Consider the following 24,259-nt stretch of genomic DNA (forward strand, 5'->3'; position numbering starts at 1 on the left):
GATGGCTGACGAGAACGATATATACAATCAAGCTATTGTACCCCTGACTTCATAACACTATTTTTATACTTGAAACGTCGGCAACTAATATTAATCACTTTATCACAAATTCTGCAAAAAAGTAGATATTGGAATTGTTCCTTTTTTTAATCCTCACCTGAGGGTATTTTTCCCATTGTTTTTTAGAGAGTGGAAGGGAGGGAGACACACATACACACCGAGAGAGAGAGAGAGAGAGAGAGAGAGAGAGAGAGAGAGAGAGAGAGAGAGAGAGAGATTGGTGTGGTTGCTGGGGATCGAACCTGCAACCCAGGTATGTGCCCTTGACTGGGAATCAAACTAGCCACCCCTCAGTGTGCAGGCTGACGCTCTAACCACTGACCAACACTGCCCAGGGCTGAAATTTTCTTAATTGGTTCATCTATCCACGGATGAACATTACTTATTATAGATGGCAACCACCCATGGCTTCTCTCCAGCTGAGGAAGACGGGGACCATTCAACGGGTGTCCCAGTCTCTTCTCCCACAAGTTCAAAGGGCAGCAAACTATTCCTCTCCCCACCCCGCAAGCTGAGAATTTGTCTGAAAGTCACTGAGCCATTGACCCGGACAAGCCCCTGGCGCCCTTAGGAGTGAGGAAGGGAGGAGAGGGGTCGTTGGTGCTGAGAGAGGGGCACCGAGGTGGGGGCTGCCTGCATCCCCTTCTGAACTGTGCACGGGACTCCCCGTGAGCCCGTCGCCTGGAGAACACAGAAGGCGCCGAGCCCTGAAGCTTCTGCTGGCACTCCCCAGGAAGCCCCTCCAGACAGGGATCCCCGACAACAAGATCGCCCCTGGCAGGAACGGGGGAGGATGTCCAGGAGAAAGGGACCGAGGCTCACCGTTCCTGGGTTGAGAGAGCACAGGGGAGGCCCCAGAAAGCAATGATGTGTCCAAAGTCAGAAAGCTGGCTTCTGGACTCCTGACTCACTGGGAAAACTGTTACTGCAGTAGCAACGAGCAGCAGAAAGAGAACAAACAACTCTTCACGGACAGTCTTGCTGAGAACATTCTTTCCTCCCCCTCCTCCTCATCCCTACGTGGGAGGAGCAAGAGCCAAGCAAAGCGGAAGGGAATGACATTACCACCCGCTCTGCTAAACACTGTTGTAGCCACGAGCCCACCTGCACCAGAATGGGAAGAGCTATGAGTATGAAATTAAAGATTTAAAATGGGCAGAGGGGCAAGCCTAAGTCATCATACTTGGAATGAGACTGTAGTAGCTACTGAAAGTGACTGCACAGTTATGGGACCAGAGTTGGGTATTTCTAAGGCAGTGGTCGGCAAACTTATTAGTCAACAGAGCCAAATATCAACAGTACAACGATTGAAATTTCTTTTGAGAGCCACATTTTTTAAACTTAAACTTCTTCTAACGCCACTTCTTCAAAATAGACTCGCCCAGGCCGTGGTATTTTGTGGAAGAGCCACACTCAAGGGGCCAAAGAGCCACATGTGGCTCGCGAACCACATCGCGAGCCACAGTTTGCTGACCACGGTTCTAAGGGAATCAGCTGTCCAGGGAGCAAGACGATTTACTAGAGACAGTGGGGATGGTTAGTGGAGAAAAAATGAAATTGTTTCATATATCTACACTAATAAAAGAGAAAGATGCAAAGTGGCCATACCTCTGTGATGCCCACCAGCCAATCAGGAGTGTGTATGCAAATTAACCCAACAAAGATGGCAGGTTAATTTGCATAGGCAGGCACAGAGCAAAGACTGAAGACAACTGAAGACTGAAGAGGCTTGGCTTCTCCACTGCAGCCGGAGCAAAGGCCTGGGTCCCGGGTGCCGGAAGAAAACTGGTGCCGGCGGAAAACCGGTGCCGGCAGCCAGGGGAATGAAGGCCTATTGCATGAATCTTCGTGCAACGGGTCTCTAGTATATATATAAAAGCCTAAGTGGACGACCAGCCAGTAGCTATGATGTGCACTGACATCATAGGGGGCAGACGCTTAATGCAGGAGCTGCCCCCTGGTGGTCAGTGTGCTCCCATTCCAAGCTCCCGCCATCCCTCCTCCCCAAACCCCCACCTCCCAGCCAGCCATCTTTAGTTAAGACGTCTAAAACTGGTTATATACTTATCATCATTTGTAAGTATTTACTAGTTTATTGTTTGTCTTCCTCATAAACTATCAGCACCATGGACCAGAGACCATGTCTATGTTGTTCACTATTGTATCCCTTAAGAGGACAGCATATGTGCTCAACCAGGATTTGTTGAAAGAATATTTATCTTTTAAAGATACAAACTAAAATATCTACAGAATAAACAATGTGATGTCTAGGGTTTACTTTAAAATAACTCAGGGAGGCAGGGTTGAAAGAGTGGGTGGGAATATAAGCACAACAGATTGATATTCTTGAAGCTGGAGGTAGGGCACACAGGGTTCATTATAATCTTCTCTCTACTTTTTTTTAACTTTTAAAAATTCTGGTAAGATCATAATTAACTATCTTAATTTAAAATTTTTTCTCAACCTAATATGAAAACATTCAAATATACATAAAAGTTAAAAGTGAACCCCCATATAACTGCCATGAAGATTTGACGATGCTCACATTTTGTTGTATTTGCTTTATCTATATCTATCCATGTACCCATCTATCCCTCTTATTTTTTGTGCATTTCAAAGTAACTTGCAGACATCAGTATATTTCACCCCTTCACACTACAGCATGCATATCATAAGAGTTCACAATTTTTTTTCCATTTCTTTAAGGTAAAATTTACTTACCATGAAATTGTATATTCACTGCATATAAAAACATTTATTTATATAATCTACAAAAATACATATATAGTTCTAGCCAGTTTGGCTTAGTGGCTAGAGTGTCGACCCACAGACTGAAGGATTGCAGGTTTGATTCTGGTCAAGGGCACGTACATGGATTGCAGACTCTATCCTCAGCCCGGTCAGAGCCGGAGTGGGAGGCAACCAATCAATGTGTCTCTCTCACATCGACGTTTCCCTCTCTCTCTCTGACTCTTCCCCTCCCTTTCACTCTCTCTAAAAATCAACAGAAAAATATCCTCGAGTGAGGATTACAACAACAATAAAAATACATTTATATTTAGAAATTTATAGTGTTATGTGTCCCCCAAAATTCATATGTTGAAGCTCTAACTCCCAAGATGTTGATATTTGGAGATGGTGTCTTTGAGAGGCAATTATGGTTAGACTAGAGGCCCAGTGCACGAAATTCATGCACATTAAAAGGGAATTAATTAGAGGAAATAATTTAATATTGCTATTTGCCCTTTCTCTATAATAGAAGTGTCAGAGATGAAAGAAAATTAGTAAAATCTATATGAAAATCTCCCTCCTGTCAGAATCTGGGGCACACTGTGGAACCCAGAGTCAAGTCCCTGCCCACCTGCGCACACCTCAAAATCGTGTGAGACCCAGACCCGGCTGGCCCCACCCCCGTCAAGCCCTGCCAGGTGGGGGTTGCAGCCTCAGGTCCCCTGGGCCAGCGCTGGGGAAGGGGGCGTGGCCTGAGGTCCCCTGTCAAGCTCCACAGGGCGAGGGGGCACAGCCTCAGGTCCCCCGCTCCAGCCTGGCGCCATGCAGCCTCAGGTCCCTGCTGATCACTCGTTACAGGAACCACACCTCTGCTGTGGGCACAGCCATCTTGTGATGGCATGAGGGTTAATTTGCATATCACCTCTTTATTATATAGTATATTTTCATTGATTTCAGAGAGGAAAGGAGAGAGAGAGAAAAAAACATCTATGATGATCCGCTGCCTCCTGCACGCCCCACACTGGGGATGGAGCTTGCAACCCCCAGCATGTGACCTGACCAGGAATCAAACCCTGACCTCCTGGTTCATAGGTCCACGCTCAACCACTGAGCCACGCCAGCCGGGCTAAATCTCACAGTTTATATCTCTGAATTACATGGATTGATGATGAAACTGCAAGTTGGTACAATTTAGAAGAGTAATTTGGGATCGTTTGTTGAAACAACTAGAGAAACATCACCTTTGACCCAGTAATTAACGTCTGAGAATTCCTCTTACAGATGTACTAGGACTTGCACGTGTGCAAAGAAGTGGGGCCTCTCTCCCCCCACTCAGTCCCGCCCCCCGACTCAGCCCAAGGCCAGGTCCCCCACCCCCAGTCAGCCCAACGCCAGGTCCCCGCCCTGGAGGGACCCCTGGGGCTCAGCACAGGCCTGTTCACACCTCACTTCACACTTGAGTCCTGTAGCAGCAGCTGCGGAAGCCCTCGCAGCCGCAGCCTCTGACGCCCGCCCTCACCACGGGCTCAGACCGGCTGCAACTTGGCTTTCTTCCTTGTTCCTTATCTTCGGTCAGGGAGGACGCGTGCCCGCACCGCGCACAGTGACCGCGGCCTTGACCCCGCCTGGGGCTGCCCCCTGCTCGCTGCCCTCGCTGCCCGCGGCCTGGGGCTCGGGGTCCAGGGGGGGCGGGGCTGGGGGCGGACTACGCGACGAGGGGCGTGGTTAGGGGCGGGAAGGGGCGGGGCCTGGGCGGGAAGGGGCGGGGCCTCCGGGTGATGGCCTGGGTTGTCGCCGCCTCGGCTGCCGTCTCCGCAGCAGCAGGAACCGAAGTCCCCGCCACCGCCGCCTGGGTCGCCGGTCGCCCGCGCGCTGGCTCGGCCGGGGCCCGCAGCCATGGAGGACTTCATCGTGATCTCGGACGACAGCGGCTCCGAGAGCTCGGAGGGCACCCGCTCGGGCCGGGCGCGGAGGCTCCGCCGGGCCCTGTCCCGGACCCCCGGCGCGTTGCCCCGCCGGACCGTGGTGAGTGAGCGCGCCCCGCGGCCGCGGCGCCGCCTCCGCTCGGGCCGCGCCGATCCGCGACCGTCCGCCCGGCCCTGCGTCCCCGCGCTCCCGCCGCCCGCCCGCCCGCCCGCCGGGTGGCGCCGCACAGCTGCAGGGGCTTCCCGCCTCGCCGCCTCCCGGCCCCGCGGAGCGCGTCGGGCCCGCAGGGGGCGGCCTGGCCTCCCGGCTCCGAGTTCAAGCCCGAGCGGCTGGGGCCGGCGAGGGGCGGCCGAGCACATGGGCGACGTCCCGCGGCCGGCGGCGTTCAGGCCGGGCCCCGGGCTTCCCCGAGCCTCGGCGGGGCCGGGGGCGGGGGTCCGGGGGGACGGGGGCTCCTGGGGGCGGTCCCCGACCTCGGGGCCGGCACGCGGGAGCGTGTAATTGTTTGGCCGGCGGTGGGTGCAGATGTGCAGGGAGGTAACGGGAGCCGAGCGGGCGGGAGGGAAGGGGGAACTGCGGGCCTGGCCGATGGTGGCGCCGCTCCAGGGCCTGGCAGCCGCGCGAGGGGCCCGGTGCGGAGCCGTGCCGGAGGGCGATCTGCCCCGCTTAGCAAGCCTCCCCCGAGGCCCCAAAGAACCGAGGGAGCGGGGGGACATCTTGCACTGGCTCTTCCCCCCCCCCCCCCCCTCGGTCTCCTTAGTCTTTGTCCTTCTTCCTGAGATGGTGAATAAAACATCTATGGTCCCTGCTTTTCTAGAATCCTCCACAGATATTTGTTGGACCCCCCCCCCCTGCTATGGGCCAGGTGTTTCCGGGGTGGGGATACCGTAGAGAACACGACACCCGTGGACATCCGTGGTCCCCTCCCGCAGGAGGTGATGCACTCAACAAGTGGCTTTATCTAGTGGGTGCTCACGGGGTAGGAGGTGGACAGGCCTTCTCTCAGAAGACTGTCACCCTCAGATCTCCCCAGCCCCCCAAAGCCACACACCCCACAGGGAAAAGAAGGGTCGCGCTCGTGTTACCTTCTAGATCTCTCATGGACAGGTGAAGGAAGCCACCTTTCTTCACGTGCAAATACTCCTTGGAGGCACATCTAGCCCCCGCCCCTTCATTCCCCTTCCCAGCCTGCTAGATCCCCCAGCCTCCACCTGAGCCCCTGTGATGGTCACTCGAGAAGGGATGGCATGCAGAACGAATGAACGTACAGCGCCGTGTTGCCGTGGTTCGAGCAGGAGGGGTTCTCCCTACATCTCAGTAAAGACTTTAGATGAGATGGACAGACAAGAGATTTTCAAGGTAGCCGTGGTCCAGCTTGGTAGGTGAGTGGATGCACCTAGCACTGTGGCAGTGAGGGGGACACAGTGGTCCACAATAAATATCTTTTTTGGGGTGAAATAATGATTGAAGGAGAGGGAGCGCAAGTTCAAGAGTGGGAGCAGGCTTGGTGTGGACGCGATGCTGCGTTCGGCCTGGGCCTACTGCATGTCAAGTGCAGACGGGAAATGTCCAGGGAGGTGCCTGCCCGGAGGAATGGAGCTCGGAGAGCGGGCGGGAGGGAGAGAGTTGTAGTCATCGCTACAGACAGGTGGAAGGGAAAAGACCGCAGAATAACGCGGCTCCCTTTCCTCCTGCTTCTCTCCTCCTGCCCCTTCTCTCAGCGCCCCTTGAACTTGGTTCTTCCTGCCCGCGTCCTTTCATCCCAGGTGTCATCCCTCTTCCCTCCTCCCTCCTAGTCCAGCTTCCTTCTGCAAGCACACAGATGGCATCCTTATCCTAGTCTGTTGTGACTCTTCACACACACACACACACACACACACACACACACACACACGTGCGTCGCACTCTCTAACTGCTCCCCATCCCGTGACCACCCAACCAGGCATTTTGCTCTCGAGCCTTTTGAGTTGAAGAGAAATGAAGGTCAAGTTCCAGAGAGTTTTGCCCGATTTAAATCTTGCTTCTCTAGATACTTTTTACTGCAGCTTTCTAAAAACTCCAAGCTTTTCTCCTTTTATCTCGCTTGCCAATTAGATAAGGACAGTAAGAGATCAGAGACATTGAGAGACTTGCAAGGTTTTAAAGCCTCAAGCCGCCTTTATCTCACTTTTCCCGAAGGCCCTGAGGTCGGAGAGACCTCAGCTGGGTGAGTTTTGGCCAGTTCTTCGACCTCTCTCAGCTTTGCTTTTGGGAACATTAATACCTACCTACCTGGTCGAACCCTTAGAAGACTTGTAACGAGGCAACCGCAAGGCAAATGCCCAGCGTAAATGAGAACTTTTGCTCCACTCTGTGTTGTTTCTCAGCCAGTCCCGACCTTCTCACTCTTGGCAGGAATGAAATAAAAGGATTGAGTTTTACAATTGTTTTTTCTTTTTTACAGTATTGACTGAGGGGAAGCGACGTGCTTGAATCCAGGAAATCAGAAAGCTATCTCCAATACTTAATATTAGTTAATATTTTGAACTCCTGGTCTTAACCTGGGCTGTAGTGCTTCACTAAGTTGATGAAGTGTGATTGTGTTTTCAATAAGCTTTATTGCTTTTTCTTTTCCACGCAGAACATGTACAGATAGTCGATTAATTTTTGGTTGAACTATTACAAAAATATTTAGAAATGTATATAAAGAAGAAAATTTATATTGCCCTTAATCTCACTATCCACAGGTAATGAATGTTAACATTTTTTTAAATGTTAACATTTTGATGTTTGTCTGTCCGAACTTGGATCTGTAAATGTGCATGTATACTAGTACATACCCATGTATCCCCCAATACATGTTTTTGCAAAAATGGAGTCTTGCTATATATGTGTGTGTTTTTTGTAGCTTGCCTTTTTCTATTAATGTACTTTTATCTCTTTCCACATTAATAAATACATGTCTTTACCAATAATTTTAATGTATTGTGCCGATTTTAATTATATTTGTAATCTATTAATGGTATCATGCTGGTTGTTTCTAAATGTCCTCTATTACAAACAACCCAGCGAGGAATTCCCTCATAAGTAATCATTTCTTTGTTTAGGAGAAGAGCCTCTTGGATGTGAGATTGCTGAGTCAAAAGGCATGTCCGCCTTTGAGGGCTCTGACATGTATTGTCTACAGAATTTCCTACAGCATTGTGCATCAGTTATAGTGTCAGCATACCCCTTCCTTCACTGCCCAGTCGCCCCTAGATATTGTCATTCTGTTCAGTAAATGTGTGGTGCTGAGGATACAGCTATGAGCCAACCAAGTTCCTGCCCTCAGGGAGCTGTCATTCTGGTCGGTGAGAGACAACCAGTTAGCCACATACATGTAACATGGGGTGACATACAGAGCGCTAGGAAGGAAAATAAGGCCTTTTCATCTTTGCTGATTTCATAGCCAGATCCTGTGAGCTATCATGGTCTTAATTGTTTTCCTTTGGTTGTGATTCACTCTTTCAATAAATACGTTCTCAAGGGAAAAGACATGCAATACACAAATAAGTGAACGATATAATAGTAACGGGTGGGATTGGATACAATTTTCAAAGAATGCCTCTCTGAAGAGTTAATTGATCGGAGACCATAATGACAGGAGAGATTTGTTATGAGAAGGACTAGCTCAGTGGTCGGCAAACTAATTAGTCAACAGAGCCAAATATCAACAGTACAACCATTGAAATTTCTTTTGAGAGCCAAATTTTTTAAACTTCTTCTAACGCCACTTCTTCAAAATAGACTCGCCCAGGCCGTGGTATTTTGTGGAAGAGCCACACTCAAGGGGCCAAAGAGCCGCATGTGGCTCGCGAGCCGCAGTTTGCCGATCACGGGTCTAGGGGAATAAGGTAGGAGCAAAGGGTGCAGCAAAAATCAAGACTTGGAGCCCGGCTGGTGTGGCTCAGTGGTTGAGTGTTTGACCTACTGTTTTGAAGGTGTCAAGACGCCTGTGGGTTAGCCACCTGGAGATGCCAGGTGTGATGTTTGTACTGAGTTTATAGGCTAGGGACACAGATTTGTTGTCATTAGCACATCACGTGGATTGTAGTGATTTGGATGTGATCATCTAGGCTGAGAGGCTACAAGAAGAAGGACATCCAGGGCCTAGGCCTAGGCCCGCAGTGCCTCGCCCAGGTGAAGGCAAGGGGTGAAAGAGCAGCTAGTGAGGCTAGAGGTCAGAGAGGATGCTCAAGCAGGTTGCCTTTTCCTGGCCTGTTGGGGTGTAAATATTACGTACATATTAGATTCATTATGGGTTGAATTGGGTCCTCCAAAAAGGTATGTTGAGGTCCTAACTTCTCACTACAGAATGTGGCCTTATTCGGAAATAGGGTTATTACAGATGTAATCAGTGAAGATAAAGTCATATGGAGTAGGGTGGGCCCTTCGTCCAGTATGACTGGTGCCCTTTTAGGACAGTGTGAAGTCAGAGGAACAACACCATGTGATGATGGAAGCAAAGATGGGAGTTATGCAGTAGCTGCAAATTAAGGATTGTTGACAACACCAGAAGCTAAGAGAAAGGCATGGAACAGACTCTCCAAGGAGCCTTTAAGAGAGCTTGCCCTTGCAGACACCTGGATTTGGGGCTTCTAAGCTTCCAGAACTGAGAGGATAGGTTACTATTGTTTTAAGCCAGCCAGTTTGTGGTAATTTGTACTAAAAACTAATAAGAAGGCCCCTGGTGTCATACATGCTAACATTTTCCCCACAACTTTGGATTTTCTTTACAGGAGTTATATATATATTTTTCAGTCCTCACCCGAGGACATGCTCAGAGAGAGGGAAAGAAAGAGAGACATCGATGTGAGAAACATTGATTGGTTGCCTTCCATATGTGTCTCAACCCGGGATCAAGCCCACAACCCAGGTTCAAACCCTGACTGGGAATCGAATCGTCAACCTTTCGGTGCGCAGGATGATGCTCAACCAACGGAGTCAGTCTGGCCAGGCACAATAGTTACAAATTTTTATGTAGTCAATTCTGTCACTCTTTTCTGTTATTTGATTTCTGTCTTTGTTGTTATGCTTAGAAAGGCTTTCCTCACTCTTAAGGTTATAAAAATATCCTTCACATTTAATTACTTCATTAATCTACCTGGAATTAGTTTTCAAAAAAGGTATAAAATGGTAATCTAATACTTTTCTTCTAGATGGTTAGTTAATTGTCTCATCATCATTTATTGAATTATCCAACCTTTTACCCAATGGGTTGAAATATTACCTTTATTAAATGGTAAAGTTTTATATATTTTTGTGTCCATTTGTGGACTTTCTGTTCTGGCCTTTTTACATGCTGTTTTAATAAAAAGTAGAAGAAACACTTCATTACTCTTCTTTTTTAGAATTTTTCTGTCTAACTTTGCATATTTACTCTTTCAAAAGACAAATCATTTTGTCAACTTCTGAATAATTTGTACTTTTAAATTGGGATTACACTCAATTTAGAAATCTATAGTGTGTGGTATTTTATTTAATAAAGCATAACATTTTTGTTTATGCATTTGTACATCTTTTTTCTTTGTTTTATGTTTAGAAAAATCTTTCCCGTCCTGATTATTTTCCTGTTATTTTGTCATCTCTTTTTAATGCTTAGTCCTTTATTCATCTGAAATGTTTTATATGGCATGAAGTATGCCTAACATTTAACATAGACTATATTGCCTTATTCCTAAGACAGCACTGAATGGAAGACTTGCCAATTTAAGAACAGCTTTTCAGGAAAAGAACTACCATACAAAATTTACACAATAACTATAAAATGCATTCTGATTGCAGACATATAAGGAAAACATTCCGGATATTAGTGTATGTTGTTAATCAAGTATGATGTTAATCAGTTATCCAGGAACAATTTCTTTTTTAAAAAATATATTTTTAGTGATATCACAGAGGAAGGGGGTGGGGAGAGAGAGAGAGAGAGAGAAACATCAATGATGAGAGAGAATCATTGATCGGCTCCTTCTGCACGCCCCACTGGGGATAGAGCCCGCAACCTGGGCATGTGTCCTGACTGAATTGAACTGTGACCTCCTGGTTCATAGGTCAATGTTCAACCACTGAACCACACTGGTGGAGAGGCCTGTTTTACTTTTGTGAGTTATAAAATTTTATTTATTTTTGTGGTTTGATAATATTCTTTGGTATCTAGAAGAGCAATTATCTGTCCTTCCTTCCTCTCCCCGCCGCCCCAAGATTTCTTGGCTGTTGTGCCCACTTTTTCCTCCAAATGAGCTTTAGAATCATTGTGTCAAGGATTGCAATGGATCGGGGTTCCTTGGGCCAATCATTCTTTGTTGGGCAGGTTGCACGTGTACTGTGGGGTTGTAGCAGCATCTTTGGTCTCTACCATTCGATGCAATAGCAGCCCTCCTGCTTGTAACCACCAAGAATGTCTCCTGGAGGGCAAAACTGCCACCAGTTCAGAATCACTACATTGGATTTGTAGTTAAAGAATTGATATCTTTATAATATTGTCTTCATAATTAGAAGCATAGAATAACTCAATTTTAAAAAATATATTTTTATTGATTTCAGAGAGGAAGAGAGAGGGAGAGAGAGAAAAACATCAATAATGAGAGAGAATCATTGATCAGCTGCCTCCTGCACGCCCCCTACTGGGGATGGAGCCCACAACCTGGGTATGTGCCCTTGACCGGAATCGAACCCGGGACCCTTCACCTACCAGGGCAGTCTAACTCATTTTATGAGGTTTCTTCTTGGCAGTCAGACTTGGTTTGGGTCCAGGTCTTTCTTATCAAGGAGCTAGTGTTTTGATCCTGAATGACTGTCACATAGGGTTAGTCCGGGTGAGCATCACCCCCACTATAGGGGGCATTCATGCCTCAGACCTTGTTTTGTGCTTTGAGTGGATTAACTCATGCAATCTTCACCACAGTGTCACGAGGTAAATACTGTTATTATCTCTATTTGGGGAAACTGAGGAAGCTGCAACCAGGTGGTAATAGGTAGAGAAAGATTGAGAGCACTAGTCTCAATCTCAAGATCCTGGGGTAAATTTGTGAACCTCTCACCAGGTTTCCAGGGGAAAATCCTCTAGGGATGCTAGAAATGGTTGAGGGGGAAAATGCAAGTTGCAAAATATAATTCTTTTTTTTTTTATCCTCACCTGAGAATATGTTTCTATTGATTTTAGAGAGAGAGGAAAGGGGGGAGAGAGAGAATTAATGTGAGAGAGAGAAACATCAATTAGTTGCCTCCCATATGGGCCCCAACCAGTTGAACCCGAAACCTAGGTGTGTCCCCTGACTGAATCGAACCCACAACCTTTTGGTGTACAGGATGACACTCCAATCAACTGAGCCACCCAGCCACAGCTGTAATTCTGGTTTTTTAAACGTGTTTTTATAAAAATAGACCAACCAGGGTTTTTTAATTTAAAAATTGAAAAATTACTTTTTAAAACCCGGTCTACTTAAAATATATTTTAAAAAATCACTTTTTCTTAAAAAAATCACTCTTCCCTGGAATATTAAGTTCACTGCTATATGCAGCCACATTCCCAATACCCCCAGCAACTAGCTTACGCCTCAAATAGAGTGGGTGCTCAGTAACTATATATTTAAGGAGAAACTGAATTCTTATTGCTAGTATTCTAAGGAATCCTTTCTTTCTGATAAGTTATAACTAGAGGCCAGGGTGCACGAAATTCATGCACAGGTAGGGTCCCCAGGCCTGGCTGGCGATTGGGGCCTTCTGGCTGCCAGCCGGGGCCTTCCTTCATTCCACACCGCCCCCTGGTGGTCAGCACACGTCATAGCGAGCGATTGAACTCCCGGTCTCCTGGTCAAACCCCTGAGGGGACACTTTGCATATTAGCCTTTATGTATATAGACTAGAGGCCCGACGCACGAAATTTGTGCAGGGGTAGAGTCCCTAGGCCTGGCCGGCGATCAGGGCCAATCTGCGGGGCGACCAGGGGGCCCCTGCTGACACCCGCCTTGGCTGGCCTGGGGCCTGTGGGCTGGGGGCAGCTCCTGTGTTGAGTGTCTGCCCTCTGGTGGTCAGTGCGTGTCATAGCGACCGGTTGTTCTGCAATTCGGTCGATTTGCATATTAGGCTTTTATTATATAGGATTATGTTAAAATACTCTCTGTGATGGGAGAGCCAAGGGATAAACACAGAATCTATCCCAGGCTAACTTTTTTTTTTTAAGATAAGTGGGCATCCCAGAAAGCCTGGGCGCATGCCCAGAGTGGGTCTCTGGAACGACTTCTCCAAGCCCAATATGAGGACGCCAGTGCCCACCCAGGGCGATGGAACACTTCGTGAATTTTCATGTCATCCTTGCACAGGGACCAAGCTCATCTCTGTACTGTTCCAATTTTAGTATATGTGCTGCCAAAGCGAGCACCAGGCTAATTTTTTTATATAAAGATTTTTTGGAACTAAAATATGGATATGTCATAAAGTAGAAAGCAAAATTCACCTACATTTTTAATTTAAAACATCAGATGTCAAAATAATTTGGATCTTAAATCAAGGTCAGCTTCCCTTAAGGCTGAAAATGACTTCTTCATCTTCCATTAACAGCTTAATAGCTTTATTAAGATACTAGTGGCCCGGTGCACAGATTCATGTACATTGAAAGGAAATTAATTAGAAGAAATATTTTAATATCGCTATTCGCCCTTTCTCTATAATAGAAGTGTCAACCAAATTCATGATCGACAATGATAGATGGAAACATGCATGTGATTAGCGCCAGCGAGAGCTTTATATGTATTGCACATGTGCGAGTCAACTTAGCCTTTTATATATAGAGAATAAACTTGCTTAATTAGACCTGTTTTCTGATTGAGCTAAAGTTTTTCCAGCCCAGTGAAGCACCCCAGCTTCTCTTTCAGGTAATTGTCAGCAACACAGCAGTAAATATCAACAAGAAGCAGATTATTACTGTAGATCACGCAGGGAGAACAAAGGGTAAAATATTTAACTGCAGCAGTGTTTGACTATATTCTGCACAGTGAGAAAACTTGAAGTCATTGTCAAGGTCCACCATTTCTTACTTCATTTCAGTCAGGTCAAGTGTCTACGCTTTCTAAATCTCTGTTTTCTGGCTAATGAAAAGAAAATAGAATTCCACCAAGCCTCCTATCTACCTACTCCAGGACTTCTGTGAGGATCAAATGGGATAAGGCATGAGAAAAAGCTTCACAGACATTTGGTTAAAAGTGTAAAATGTTTGCACCTGGCTATAAAGCAAGTTGTATTCCTGGGCTGGAGAAACTGCAAGGAGGCTAGTCACTAGGGAGAGGAAGCCGGGCGTTGCTACATGACATCATTACCTGGATGGACACTTAGCATATTAGCCTTTTATATATATAGATAATTCCATACCAGACAAAATTCCCTCAGTTGTGCAACCACCACCACTATCTACTTTAATAAATTTTTCTTTACTCCAAAAGGAAGTCCTGTACCCTCCAAGGGTTTTCTGTTTTTTTTCTTTAAAGTACACAATCATATATTTTGAAAATTAAAATTACCCCATTTTAAATAATAAAAATTATAAACAGGAAAAAATTCAGGACATCAGTAAGAACCCACCTCTGTTCATTCCCACTCTCCCGAGATAACTAACAGTTTTTGTGTATTGTTCCAGAACTTTTTTGTGTATGTACATAAAAAATATATAAATGTCTAATTTTTTCCCAATGGAATCATACTTTTTAAAAACCATTTAATATATTTTTTGTCATTTAAAAAACATTAGGCCTGGCCAGTGTGGTTCAGTGGTTGAGTGTCGACCTTTGGACCGGGAGTTCATGGTTCAGTTCCTGGTCAGGGCTCATGCCCAAGTTGTGGGCTCGATCCCCAGTGTGGGACATGCAGGAGACAGCCAATCAGTGGTTCTGTCTTGTCATTGATGTTTCTGTCTCTCTCCCTTCCTTGCTGAAGTCAATTAGAAAATGAATAATAATAATTTATAAAAAATATTAGTATCATTCCTACTATTGTCCATTTTGCTCACAGTGGTATTCCCAGTTCATAACGTGATGCCTGGCACAAATATTCATTCAATGCATATTTTATCAGCTGCATCTTATCTAACACTAGAGGCCCAGTGTATTCCCTCCCCTCCCCTCCCCCGGTCTCCTGCTGCCGCAGCCACTGCTCCCAGCCGGGCCTCCCTCCCTTCCCCTGGCTTGTCCCACCCCCTGGTCAAACCCCAATGAACTCCCGGTCAAGGGGACAATTTGCATACTATGCTTTTATTATATAGGATTAACAAAAACTATTTAATCAGTCTCTCATTGAATTTAATTTTTCTTTTGTGTTTCAGGTTATGATGTGATGAACTCTTCATAAAAATATGTCTGTAGGATAGTTTCTTACAGTGGAATTTTGGAATTAAAGTCTAATGTGTATTTATAACTTTAATATATGCCACTGTTATGGACATACTGTTATTCTTTGTGGGATCCATTGGAATTTTGTTTAGATTTATAGGTTAATTAGAGGAGAAACAATACTTTTTGAATTTTAAATGTTTTGTTTTAATAGTCCTATGAATAGACAATCTGAATATACCTATATCAAAGAAATTGAATCATAATTAATAACCTTCAGTATCAGAAAGCACCCGGCCCAGGTGTTTTCTACCAAACATTTTTGTTTATTTTTCCATTGATTTTTATTTATTTATCTATATATATAAAAGATATATAAAAGCCTAAGCGACTGTTCAACTGTTCGACCATTCAACCGATAGCTATGACATGTACTGATCACCACAGGGCAAACGCTCAACACACAGGCATGGAAACAAGGAACAGACTGATGAATCTTAGAGGGAAGGGGAGAGGGGGAAGGGCGGGAAGAGATTAACCAAAGATCTTATATGCATACTAGAGGCCCAAAACTGGCAGTCTGACATCCCCTGAGGGGTCCCGAATTGAGAGAGGGCGCAGGCCAGGCCGAGGGACCCTACTGGTGCACAAATCCATGCACGAGGCCTCTAGTTTAAGTATATTTTTATTGATTTCAGAGAGGAAGGGAGAGGGAGAGAGAGAGATAAACATCAATGATGAGAGAGAACTGATCGGCTGCCTCCTGCATGTTCCACACTGAGGATCAAGCCCACAACCCAAACATGTGCCCCTGACTAGAATTGAACCTGGCACCTTTCAGTCTGCAGACTGATGTGCCATCCACTGAGCCAAACCAGGTAGGGCTCTATTGATTTTTAGAGAGAGTCGAAGAGAGGGGGAGAGACACAGAGAGAGAAACATCAGTTTGAAAATTCTCTTTTTAAAGTCATCTGGGTCTGGCAATTTTTGGAAGGAAAAAAAATTAATGATTTGATTTGTTTATTAGTTAAAGGACTATTTTGACTTTATATTCTTAAGTCAATTTTAAAATATCTTTTTATTACGGAAAATTTCAAACATGGAAAAATAGAGCAAATCATGTAATGATCCCCCATATACCCAGCACCCAGTTTCTTAAGTCAGTTTTGCTAAGCTTTATTTTTTTCAGAATTTATCTGTTTCATCTAAGTTCCCAAGTGTTTTTGACATAAAGTTATTCATAATATCTTCTCATCTTTTTTTTTTCCATCTTTTTTTACCTTGAAAACATCTATAATTTTATTTCTTTTCATTCTTGACGTTGGTTACTTGTGCTTTCTCTTTGTTTTCTTATCAGATGTTTGACAATATTAAGTCTTACTTATTTTTATTTTTTGGGGGGGTGGGGGACTGACCAGGAATCCAACTGTTTGTTTTATAGAAGGATGCTCCAAGCAACTAATCTACCCAACCAGGGCTGGACTTTTTTTATTATTATTATTACTAGAGGCCTGGTGCATGAAATTCGTGCACGGGGTGTGTGTGTGTCCCTCAGCCCAGCCTGCACCCTCTCCAATTTGGGACTCCTCAAGGGATGTCCAACTGCCCATTTAGGGATCGGGCCTAAATGGGCAATTGGACATCCCTCTCACAATCCAGGACTGCTGGCTCTCAACTGCTCGCCTGCCTGATTGCCCCTAACTGCTTCTGCCTGCCAGCCTGATCACCCCCTAACCACTCCCCTGCCAGCCTGATTGACGCCTAACTTCCTCTGCCGGCCCAATTGCCCCCAACTGCCCTCCCCTGCTGGCCTGGTCACCCCAACTGCCCTCCCCTGCAGGCCTGGGTGACCCTAACTGTCCTCCCCTGTAGGCCTGGTTGTCCCCAACTGCCCTCCCCTGCTGGCCCAGTCACCCCTAACTTCCCTCCCTTGCCAGCCTAGTTGCCCCCAACTGCCCTCCCCTGCCGGCCTGGTCCCCCCCAACTGCCCTCCCCTGCTGGCCTGGTCTCCCCCAACTGTCCTCCCCTGCAGATCTGGTCCCCCCCAACTGCCCTCCCCTGCAGGCCTTGTCGCCCCCAACTGCCCTCCTCTGCTGACCCGGTCACCCCTAACGGCCTTCCCCTGCTGGCCTGATTGCCCACAACTGCCCTCCCCTGCCAGCCATCTTGTGGTGGCCATCTTGTGTCCACATGGGGGCAGCCATCTTTGACCACATGGGGGCGGCCATCTTGTGTGTTGGAGTGATGGTCAATTTGCATATTATCTCTTTATTATATAGGATTTTTAATCCTCACCCGAGGATTTTAAAATTGATTTTAGAGAAAGAGGAAGGGGTGGGAGGAGAAAGAGATACATCGATGTGTCAGAAACATTTATCTGTTGCCTCCTGTACACGCCCTGACCAGGAACCGAATCTGCAAACCTTCTGGTGTATGGGATGATGCTCCAACTAACTGAGCCACTGGCCAGGACTATTAATAATCTTTTAAAGAACAAACCTTTGACATTGCTGCTCTTCTCTGCTGTTTGTTCTTTTGTTCATTTCTGCTTTCTTTGGGCCTGTTCTGTTCTTTTTCTATTGTCTAAAGATGTGTACCTAGCACATTAATTTCCTTTCATTCTTTTCTAGTTAAGTGTCTAAGTCTCTAAATTTTCTTCTAAATTGCTGCATGTCTCATTTTTTGTTATTGTTCAGTTCTTAAGGTTTTCTAGTTTCTATGATTTCTTTGATCTATATGTTATTTGGTCATACTTCTTAATTTGCAGTTGTGTGGAGTTTTCCCTAGTTATTTTTTTGTATTGATTTTTAACCTAATAGTATTTTGGTCTGAGTATTATCAATCTTTTGACATTGATTAAGATGTACTTTGACTACTAGTATATGGTTAATTTTTGTAAATATTTCATTTAATTGTGAATAATTGTTTTACCTGAGCAAAAGCTTGTTAAATATGTTCAAGTCTTTATATACTTAGTAATTTTTTATTTTCATATTGACCAAAAGAGATTTGTGAAGATTTCTCACAATGACTGGATATTCTTTTTCTCCTTTTACTTTTACCTGGTTTTTCTTTATGGAAACTATGTTATTAGGTGTATAGTTTTTAAATTGTATCTTGATGAAATAAATCTTTTATGTATTCATTCTAGCTTTTAATAGGTTGGCTTATCAGAGTATCTAGTTAGTCCTTTTGATGAGAAATGGAACTCTTTTAAAAAAAATACTGCAGTTGATTTGCTAATATTTCAGAGAGGATATTGGCATTTCTGTTCATGAGTGAGACTGGTTAGTAATAAGGATGACATTATTTATTATACACACTGATACCCTTTTGAGAGTGAAAGGGAGTGCTGATAATAATTACCTAGGACAACAGACATAAACCAAGACCACCCAGGGCAAACAAGGAGCACCTTTCAATTTTTCTTTTCTTCTGATCGCATTTTGTTGTCTTATGTGAGGTTTGCAAAATGAAACAGGAAGCTTATGTGCCTTTTTACAATGATCTTGAATAGGATAAATTACTTAATGTCTGTTTCTCTAAGTTTTGTAGAATTAGTTTTTTAAAAATCATCTGAACACAAGTAGGTAAGAGTGATTGTTTCCTAGGGAGTGTGACTGGGCTCAGAAAGAAATTGTTTACCTTCTATCTTTTGTACTATTTTAATTTTTTAAAGCCTCTCTCTGTTAGGGTTGCATGTTTGTCTCTACTAGTTAGCTGTGTGATCCTCAGGCAAATGATTCATGTCTCTGAACTTCAGTTTCCCCTCTGCACAATGGAGGTGATAATGCTTACTTAACAGGGTCATTGTGAAAATTAAGAACATGTCTTAGCACGTATTAGAGTCTCTTATATTAGCGTCTCTTTTTCTGTAGCTGATCTTTAAAAGCTAAGGTTTATCTTCTTAGATAAAGCTGAGACTACCTACTTGACCCTTTGTCTTCTCACAATCCTTCAACAGGACTTCATTGACTTAACCCGAGAAACCAGACCGAGGCCAAAGGATCGCAGTGCAATCTGTGTGATTGACCTGACAAGAACCGAGGAAGAAAACAGACCTATTGCCACTCTTGACTTGACTCTGGAACCCGTTGCTCCTTCCCAGAAGGAGTCAACCAGTCTTCAAACATGTGGCAGCCTCTCCAGCAAAGAGGCGATGGAAGGGCGGGTGGACAGAAGCTCTTGGCCCGCAGCCCGGAGAATCATTAACAGCGATCCTGTGGATTTGGACCTTTTGGAGGAAACCGCATTTGTAGGCTCCCAAGCCCCTACATCTGCCAGTGGGGACTCTGTTTATCCAGCACAGCCGAACTGTAGCTCCACCGCATTCAAAGATGACTTCAGCTTCTTGTCCAGCCTAGAGCTATCTTCAGATGTTCACTCCCTCTCCCCAATAAGCAATAATGGTAACAGCAGCAATCAAAGGGTGCCCTTGCCATGCCCACAGCAAGATGTACCTTGCCCACCACAAGCCTTGCCATGCCCACTGCAATCCTTGCCATGTCCACCACGAGCCTCCTCCTGCCCACCACGAGCCTTGTCATGCCCATCACAACCTGCGCAGTGCCAACTACAAGCTTTGCCTAACCTGCCTCAAGAAATGCCATGCCTTCAGAACATGTCATGCCCTCAGCAAAGTATGACAAGCCCACCTCAGGACTCATGGCATCCTCAGCACTTACCATGCCCACCTCAGGACTCATGGCATCCTCAGCACTTACCATGCCCACCTCAGGACTCATGGCATCCTCAGCACTCACCAAGCCGACCTCAGAGCTCATCATGGCATCCTCAGCACTCACCTAGCCCATCTCAAGACTCCCTCTGCCCGTCTCAAGACTCTCTGGGCCTACCTCAAGGTGTACGCGGCCCACCTCAAAACATATCCTATCCACAAGAAGTGGCACACCTGCAAGACATGCCACAGTCACTGGGAGATATGCCACAGCCACCAGATGTGCCCCAGTCATCAGGAGACATGTCACAGTCATTGCGAGATGCTCCACGGTCACCAAGAGATGCACCGCAGACACCAAGCTATGCACCGCAATCACCACGAGATACACCGCGGTCACCAAGAGATACACTGCCATCACCAAGAGATACACTACGGTCACCAAGAGATACACTGCCATCACCAAGAGATACACTGCGGTCACCAAGAGATACACTGCCATCACCAAGAGATACACTGCGGTCACCAAGAGATACACTGCCATCACCAAGAGATACACCGCGGTCACCAAGAGATACACTGCCATCACCAAGAGATGCACCACAGACACCAAGCTATGTACCGCAATCACCAAGGGATACAATGCGGTCACCGAGAGATACACCGCGGTCACCAAGAGATACACCGCGGTCACCAAGAGATGCACCACGGTCACCAAGAGATACACCGCAGACACCAAGAGATGCACCGCAGACACCAAGCTATGTACCGCAATCACCAAGAGATACACCGCGGTCACCAAGAGATGCACCGCAGACACCAAGCTATGTACCGCAATCACCAAGAGATACACTGTGGTCACCAAGAGATGCACCGCAGTCACCAAGAGGTGCACCCCAGTCACCAACAGGTGCGCCACAGTCACCTAGAGATGTGCCATGGTCACCAAGAGGTGCACCCCAGTCACCAAGAGGTGCGCCCCAGTCAACTGGAGAAGTCTCACATTTACCAGATGTGCTGCGTTCACCTGGAGACATGCCACCCTTGCCAGGAGACAGGCCTGACTCTACCCCAAATGATGTACAGAACCATGACACTCCTATGGATATCTCAGGTCCATCTTCTCCAAGCTGCTCTCTCAGCCCACAGTCTCCACAGTCTAAAACTTCCTTAGAGAAAATTCCCTGGCTCTCTGTCACAGAAACTCCAGCCAGAAAGGGGATATCAATGTCAGAGCCTGCCAACCCCGGGTCTGCCCACATACAAGCACGATCCCCAGCAGGCGTGTTGTACAACAGACCATGCCTGCATAGACTGAAGTACTTCTTACGACCTCCGGTGCATCACCTCTTCTTCCAGACACTAATACCCGATAAAGACATGAGAGAGGTGAGCTAACCTGTCTTCCCCCAGGGCTTAGATGCCCTCTGAACAGGCCTAGCATGAGGTTAGTATGCTAGCAGGAATCCAAGCATGAGAGAACATGCCCAATATGAACTTGACATTTTTATCTTCCCCTGTTTGTGAAACCATTTAATGTATTGCCAGACGTTGGGTGACATTTAAGACCGGTGGGTCTCGATCCGGCATCTAGAAGGGTTCTGGAATCTGGAGAAGGGGCCGTGCGTAGATTAAATAAGAGTCCAGAGACGAAACATAATTTTGAAAGGCATTGGGGGAGGCAGAGGAGCCTGGCTGAAGAAACCAAGTTCTCCTTGTCTCAGGACCCCTTGCTTTTTATTAACACAAATTGTCCTAAGGCAACGTGGAGCTATACACTTCAAAGGGTAGGGTTTCTACAGAAGCATTGTCAGAATGGGGAATTGCCTTTGGCTGTTCAGGTGTTTGGCCAGTAGGAGGCAATAACATGTAGATTAAGATGCCCTGAGCTGTCAGACAGCAAACATTCAATTTAATGCATCCTTTTCAGGTTTGGGGAAATGCCTTCAGCCATTCCCAACAGGCGATAACATATGTGACTCAGCCCTTGGGTTGATGGAACTTGGGTGAGTCCCCAAGTTCCATCAACCTTTCGATGAAACTCTTGCAGTTATGACATGCTGGAATTGGCTTCTGGCAATGTATGACAAATGCTTACTTCCTAAATCTCAGGGTTTTTTAATCTATAAAGTAGGAATATGTACTTCTTTTTAAAAAATATACGTTTTTATTGATTTCAGAGAGGAAGGGGGAGAGAGAGAGATAGAAACATCAATGATGAGAGAGAATCACTGATCAGCTGCCTCTTGTATGCCCCCTCCTGGGGATTGAGCCCACATTCTGGGCATGTGCCTTTGACCAGAATTGAACCCGGACCCTTCATTCCGCAGGCCAATGCTCAATCCATTGAGTCAAATTGGCCAGGGCAATAATATGTATTTCTTAAGGTTGTTGTGAGAAGTGAGGATAAGTTCAATGTACAAAAATTGTTTTATAATTAATGCTATTATTCCTATATCAAGTTTCTTAATGTTTGTTTTTCTTCTGGTTATGAAAGTAATATATGTCCATTATGGAAAAATTGAAAATACAAAAGAGCATATAGAGAAAAACAATCACCTATAATTCCACTACCCAGATAATAGAAACCACTTTTCACATTTTTCTCTCCCAGACTTTATATACATACTTTTTTGGGCGAGAAAGCAACTTAATATTTACTAGCAACTCAAAAAGAGAGAGAGAGAGAGAGAACAAAATGGGATCTTTGCCTAACAGTAAAACATAATTTAAAATGTATTTCTTCCTCTACTTCAGTACCTGATAAATTATTATAACTACCCCTAAGTATCTTATCACCCTCACCCCAAAATCAGCTTAGGCTAGCTCTTGACTCTTTCGTGTTTTTCTTTCTATGCTATGTTTTAACACAGATGAAGTCATGTTATATGTAGAATACTGAATTCTTATTTTTTAATTTAATATAAGCATTTTCCCATGTCATTGAACATTTTTAGATAAGCCCTTCCAGTCTCTTTTTTAAAGAATTATGAATATTTCAAATGCATGGACAACTTTGCTGTCTTCAACCTGTTCCAGAACCTCTTGCTTTTAAGTCTGTAGAAACCCATCCTAATTTATTTCTCTTTGTCTCTACAGAACAGGGGTCAAAAATTAGAACCCATCCCCCATCGAAGACTAAGAATGGTAACAAACACCATTGAAGAAAATTTCCCCCTGGGGACGGTGCAGTTTTTGATGGACTTCGTGTCACCCCAGCATTACCCACCCAGAGAAATTGTGGCTCACATCATCCAGAAAATCCTGCTCAGTGGCTCTGAGACCGTGGATGTCCTGAAGGAGGCCTACATGCTCCTCATGAAAATTCAACAGTATGAACCTTCGATGTGGGCAAACCTTGTAGGGAGCCTGGACTGGGGCACAGCTTTCCCTTGCCGAGGCTCTATTCAGCTAGCCATTAGAGAGGGTGACTTGGTTATTTGGATTACTAGTTGACATACTAGTGTTGTTTGGATTACTAGTTGACAGGAAAGCCAAACCAAACTGGCCGTCACAGATAGTAAAGGAGAATGTAATGATGCATGTTACGAGAAACCTAGGAATAAAATGACTTGATTCAGTTCAAAACCAGTTACAAGGACTCGTTTTCAGCTCTGCTTGGCTTCTGTTCGCGGGCTTCACGTGGCCGCCTTCTCAGCCTCTAGCTTTCCTGACACTCTGAGTGGGAGAAGGAGTCGGCTTCCTTTATAAGCACACAGAGTTCTGAAATTGAGTCTTTGGTCTTTACTTGGCATAACCTAAGACATGAGCCCGTCTGTGAGGCAATCACTGCGAACTGAGGGGTAGAATATAACTGGATTCAAGGCTTCATTCCAGGGTCCTGGTGGTAAGGCCAGTGGGCTAACTAACAAAGGTTGATTTCCTCAAGGCAAAATTGGGTCACTAATGCCTTCCAAAAGGGAAATGGATACTGGGTGGCAAAGAAAGAAAAAGAAATCCTACCTTCAGGTGACATGGTATTGTATCGAAGAGGGGTGGGCAGAGGACTCAGGATAAGAGGGGGCTCTGGCTTCTGTCACCTAGATCCCAGCCCTTCCCACTAGGCTCTCCAGAACGCTAACCGCATGCCCCTTGACTTTCAGGCTCCACCCAGCTAATGCCAAGACAGTGGAGTGGGACTGGAAGCTGCTCACGTACGTCATGGAGGAAGAGGTAACTGGACAGTTATGAGGGTGTATCTTCTGCAGAGGAAATTTTCACTAGAAACAAAAGTAACAACAAATCTGATAGTCAAGTCTTTGCCATTATGTCCTTTATACTTTCATCCCCATCAGATAATTCCTACTGAAATGGTATGTGCTGTCTTCTCATTCAAGATTGAGGACATTCACTTATCCCTCTCTTTCTTGAGCTCCCCTGAGAAATAATCGTAAATGAGTAGGGAAAGTTGTAAATCCATGGCAATGAAAGTAAGAAGGACATTAGATCTGGATGAAGATGGGGAGATCTACAGGAAATGTAAGAGTGATGATGGATGAAGCTAGGCAGAGAAACCAGAGGCCAGAGG

At 45.5% G+C, this 24,259-nt stretch overlaps 1 protein-coding gene across 2 annotated transcripts in view; it reads left to right on the plus strand.

Moving 5' to 3' along the window:
* Nucleotides 1-4,329: 4,329 nt before the first annotated feature.
* The window catches only part of SIMC1 (SUMO interacting motifs containing 1), a 37,306-nt gene continuing 17,376 nt past the window's right edge, over nt 4,330-24,259 (plus strand). For both annotated transcript variants that reach the window (XR_013813535.1, XM_079771369.1), the window contains exons 1-4: nt 4,330-4,815; nt 19,018-21,120; nt 22,831-23,063; nt 23,835-23,904. Coding sequence is in view for 1 of the 2 variants with exons in the window: in XM_079771369.1 (XP_079627495.1) it covers nt 4,687-4,815; nt 19,018-21,120; nt 22,831-23,063; nt 23,835-23,904 (2,535 nt within the window). In the remaining variant the exon portion in view is untranslated. The remainder of the gene's footprint in view (nt 4,816-19,017; nt 21,121-22,830; nt 23,064-23,834; nt 23,905-24,259) is intronic.

This window comes from Cnephaeus nilssonii, assembly GCF_951640355.1.
Source record: "Cnephaeus nilssonii genome assembly, chromosome: 5".
NCBI classification, from domain to species: Eukaryota; Metazoa; Chordata; class Mammalia; order Chiroptera; family Vespertilionidae; genus Cnephaeus; species Cnephaeus nilssonii.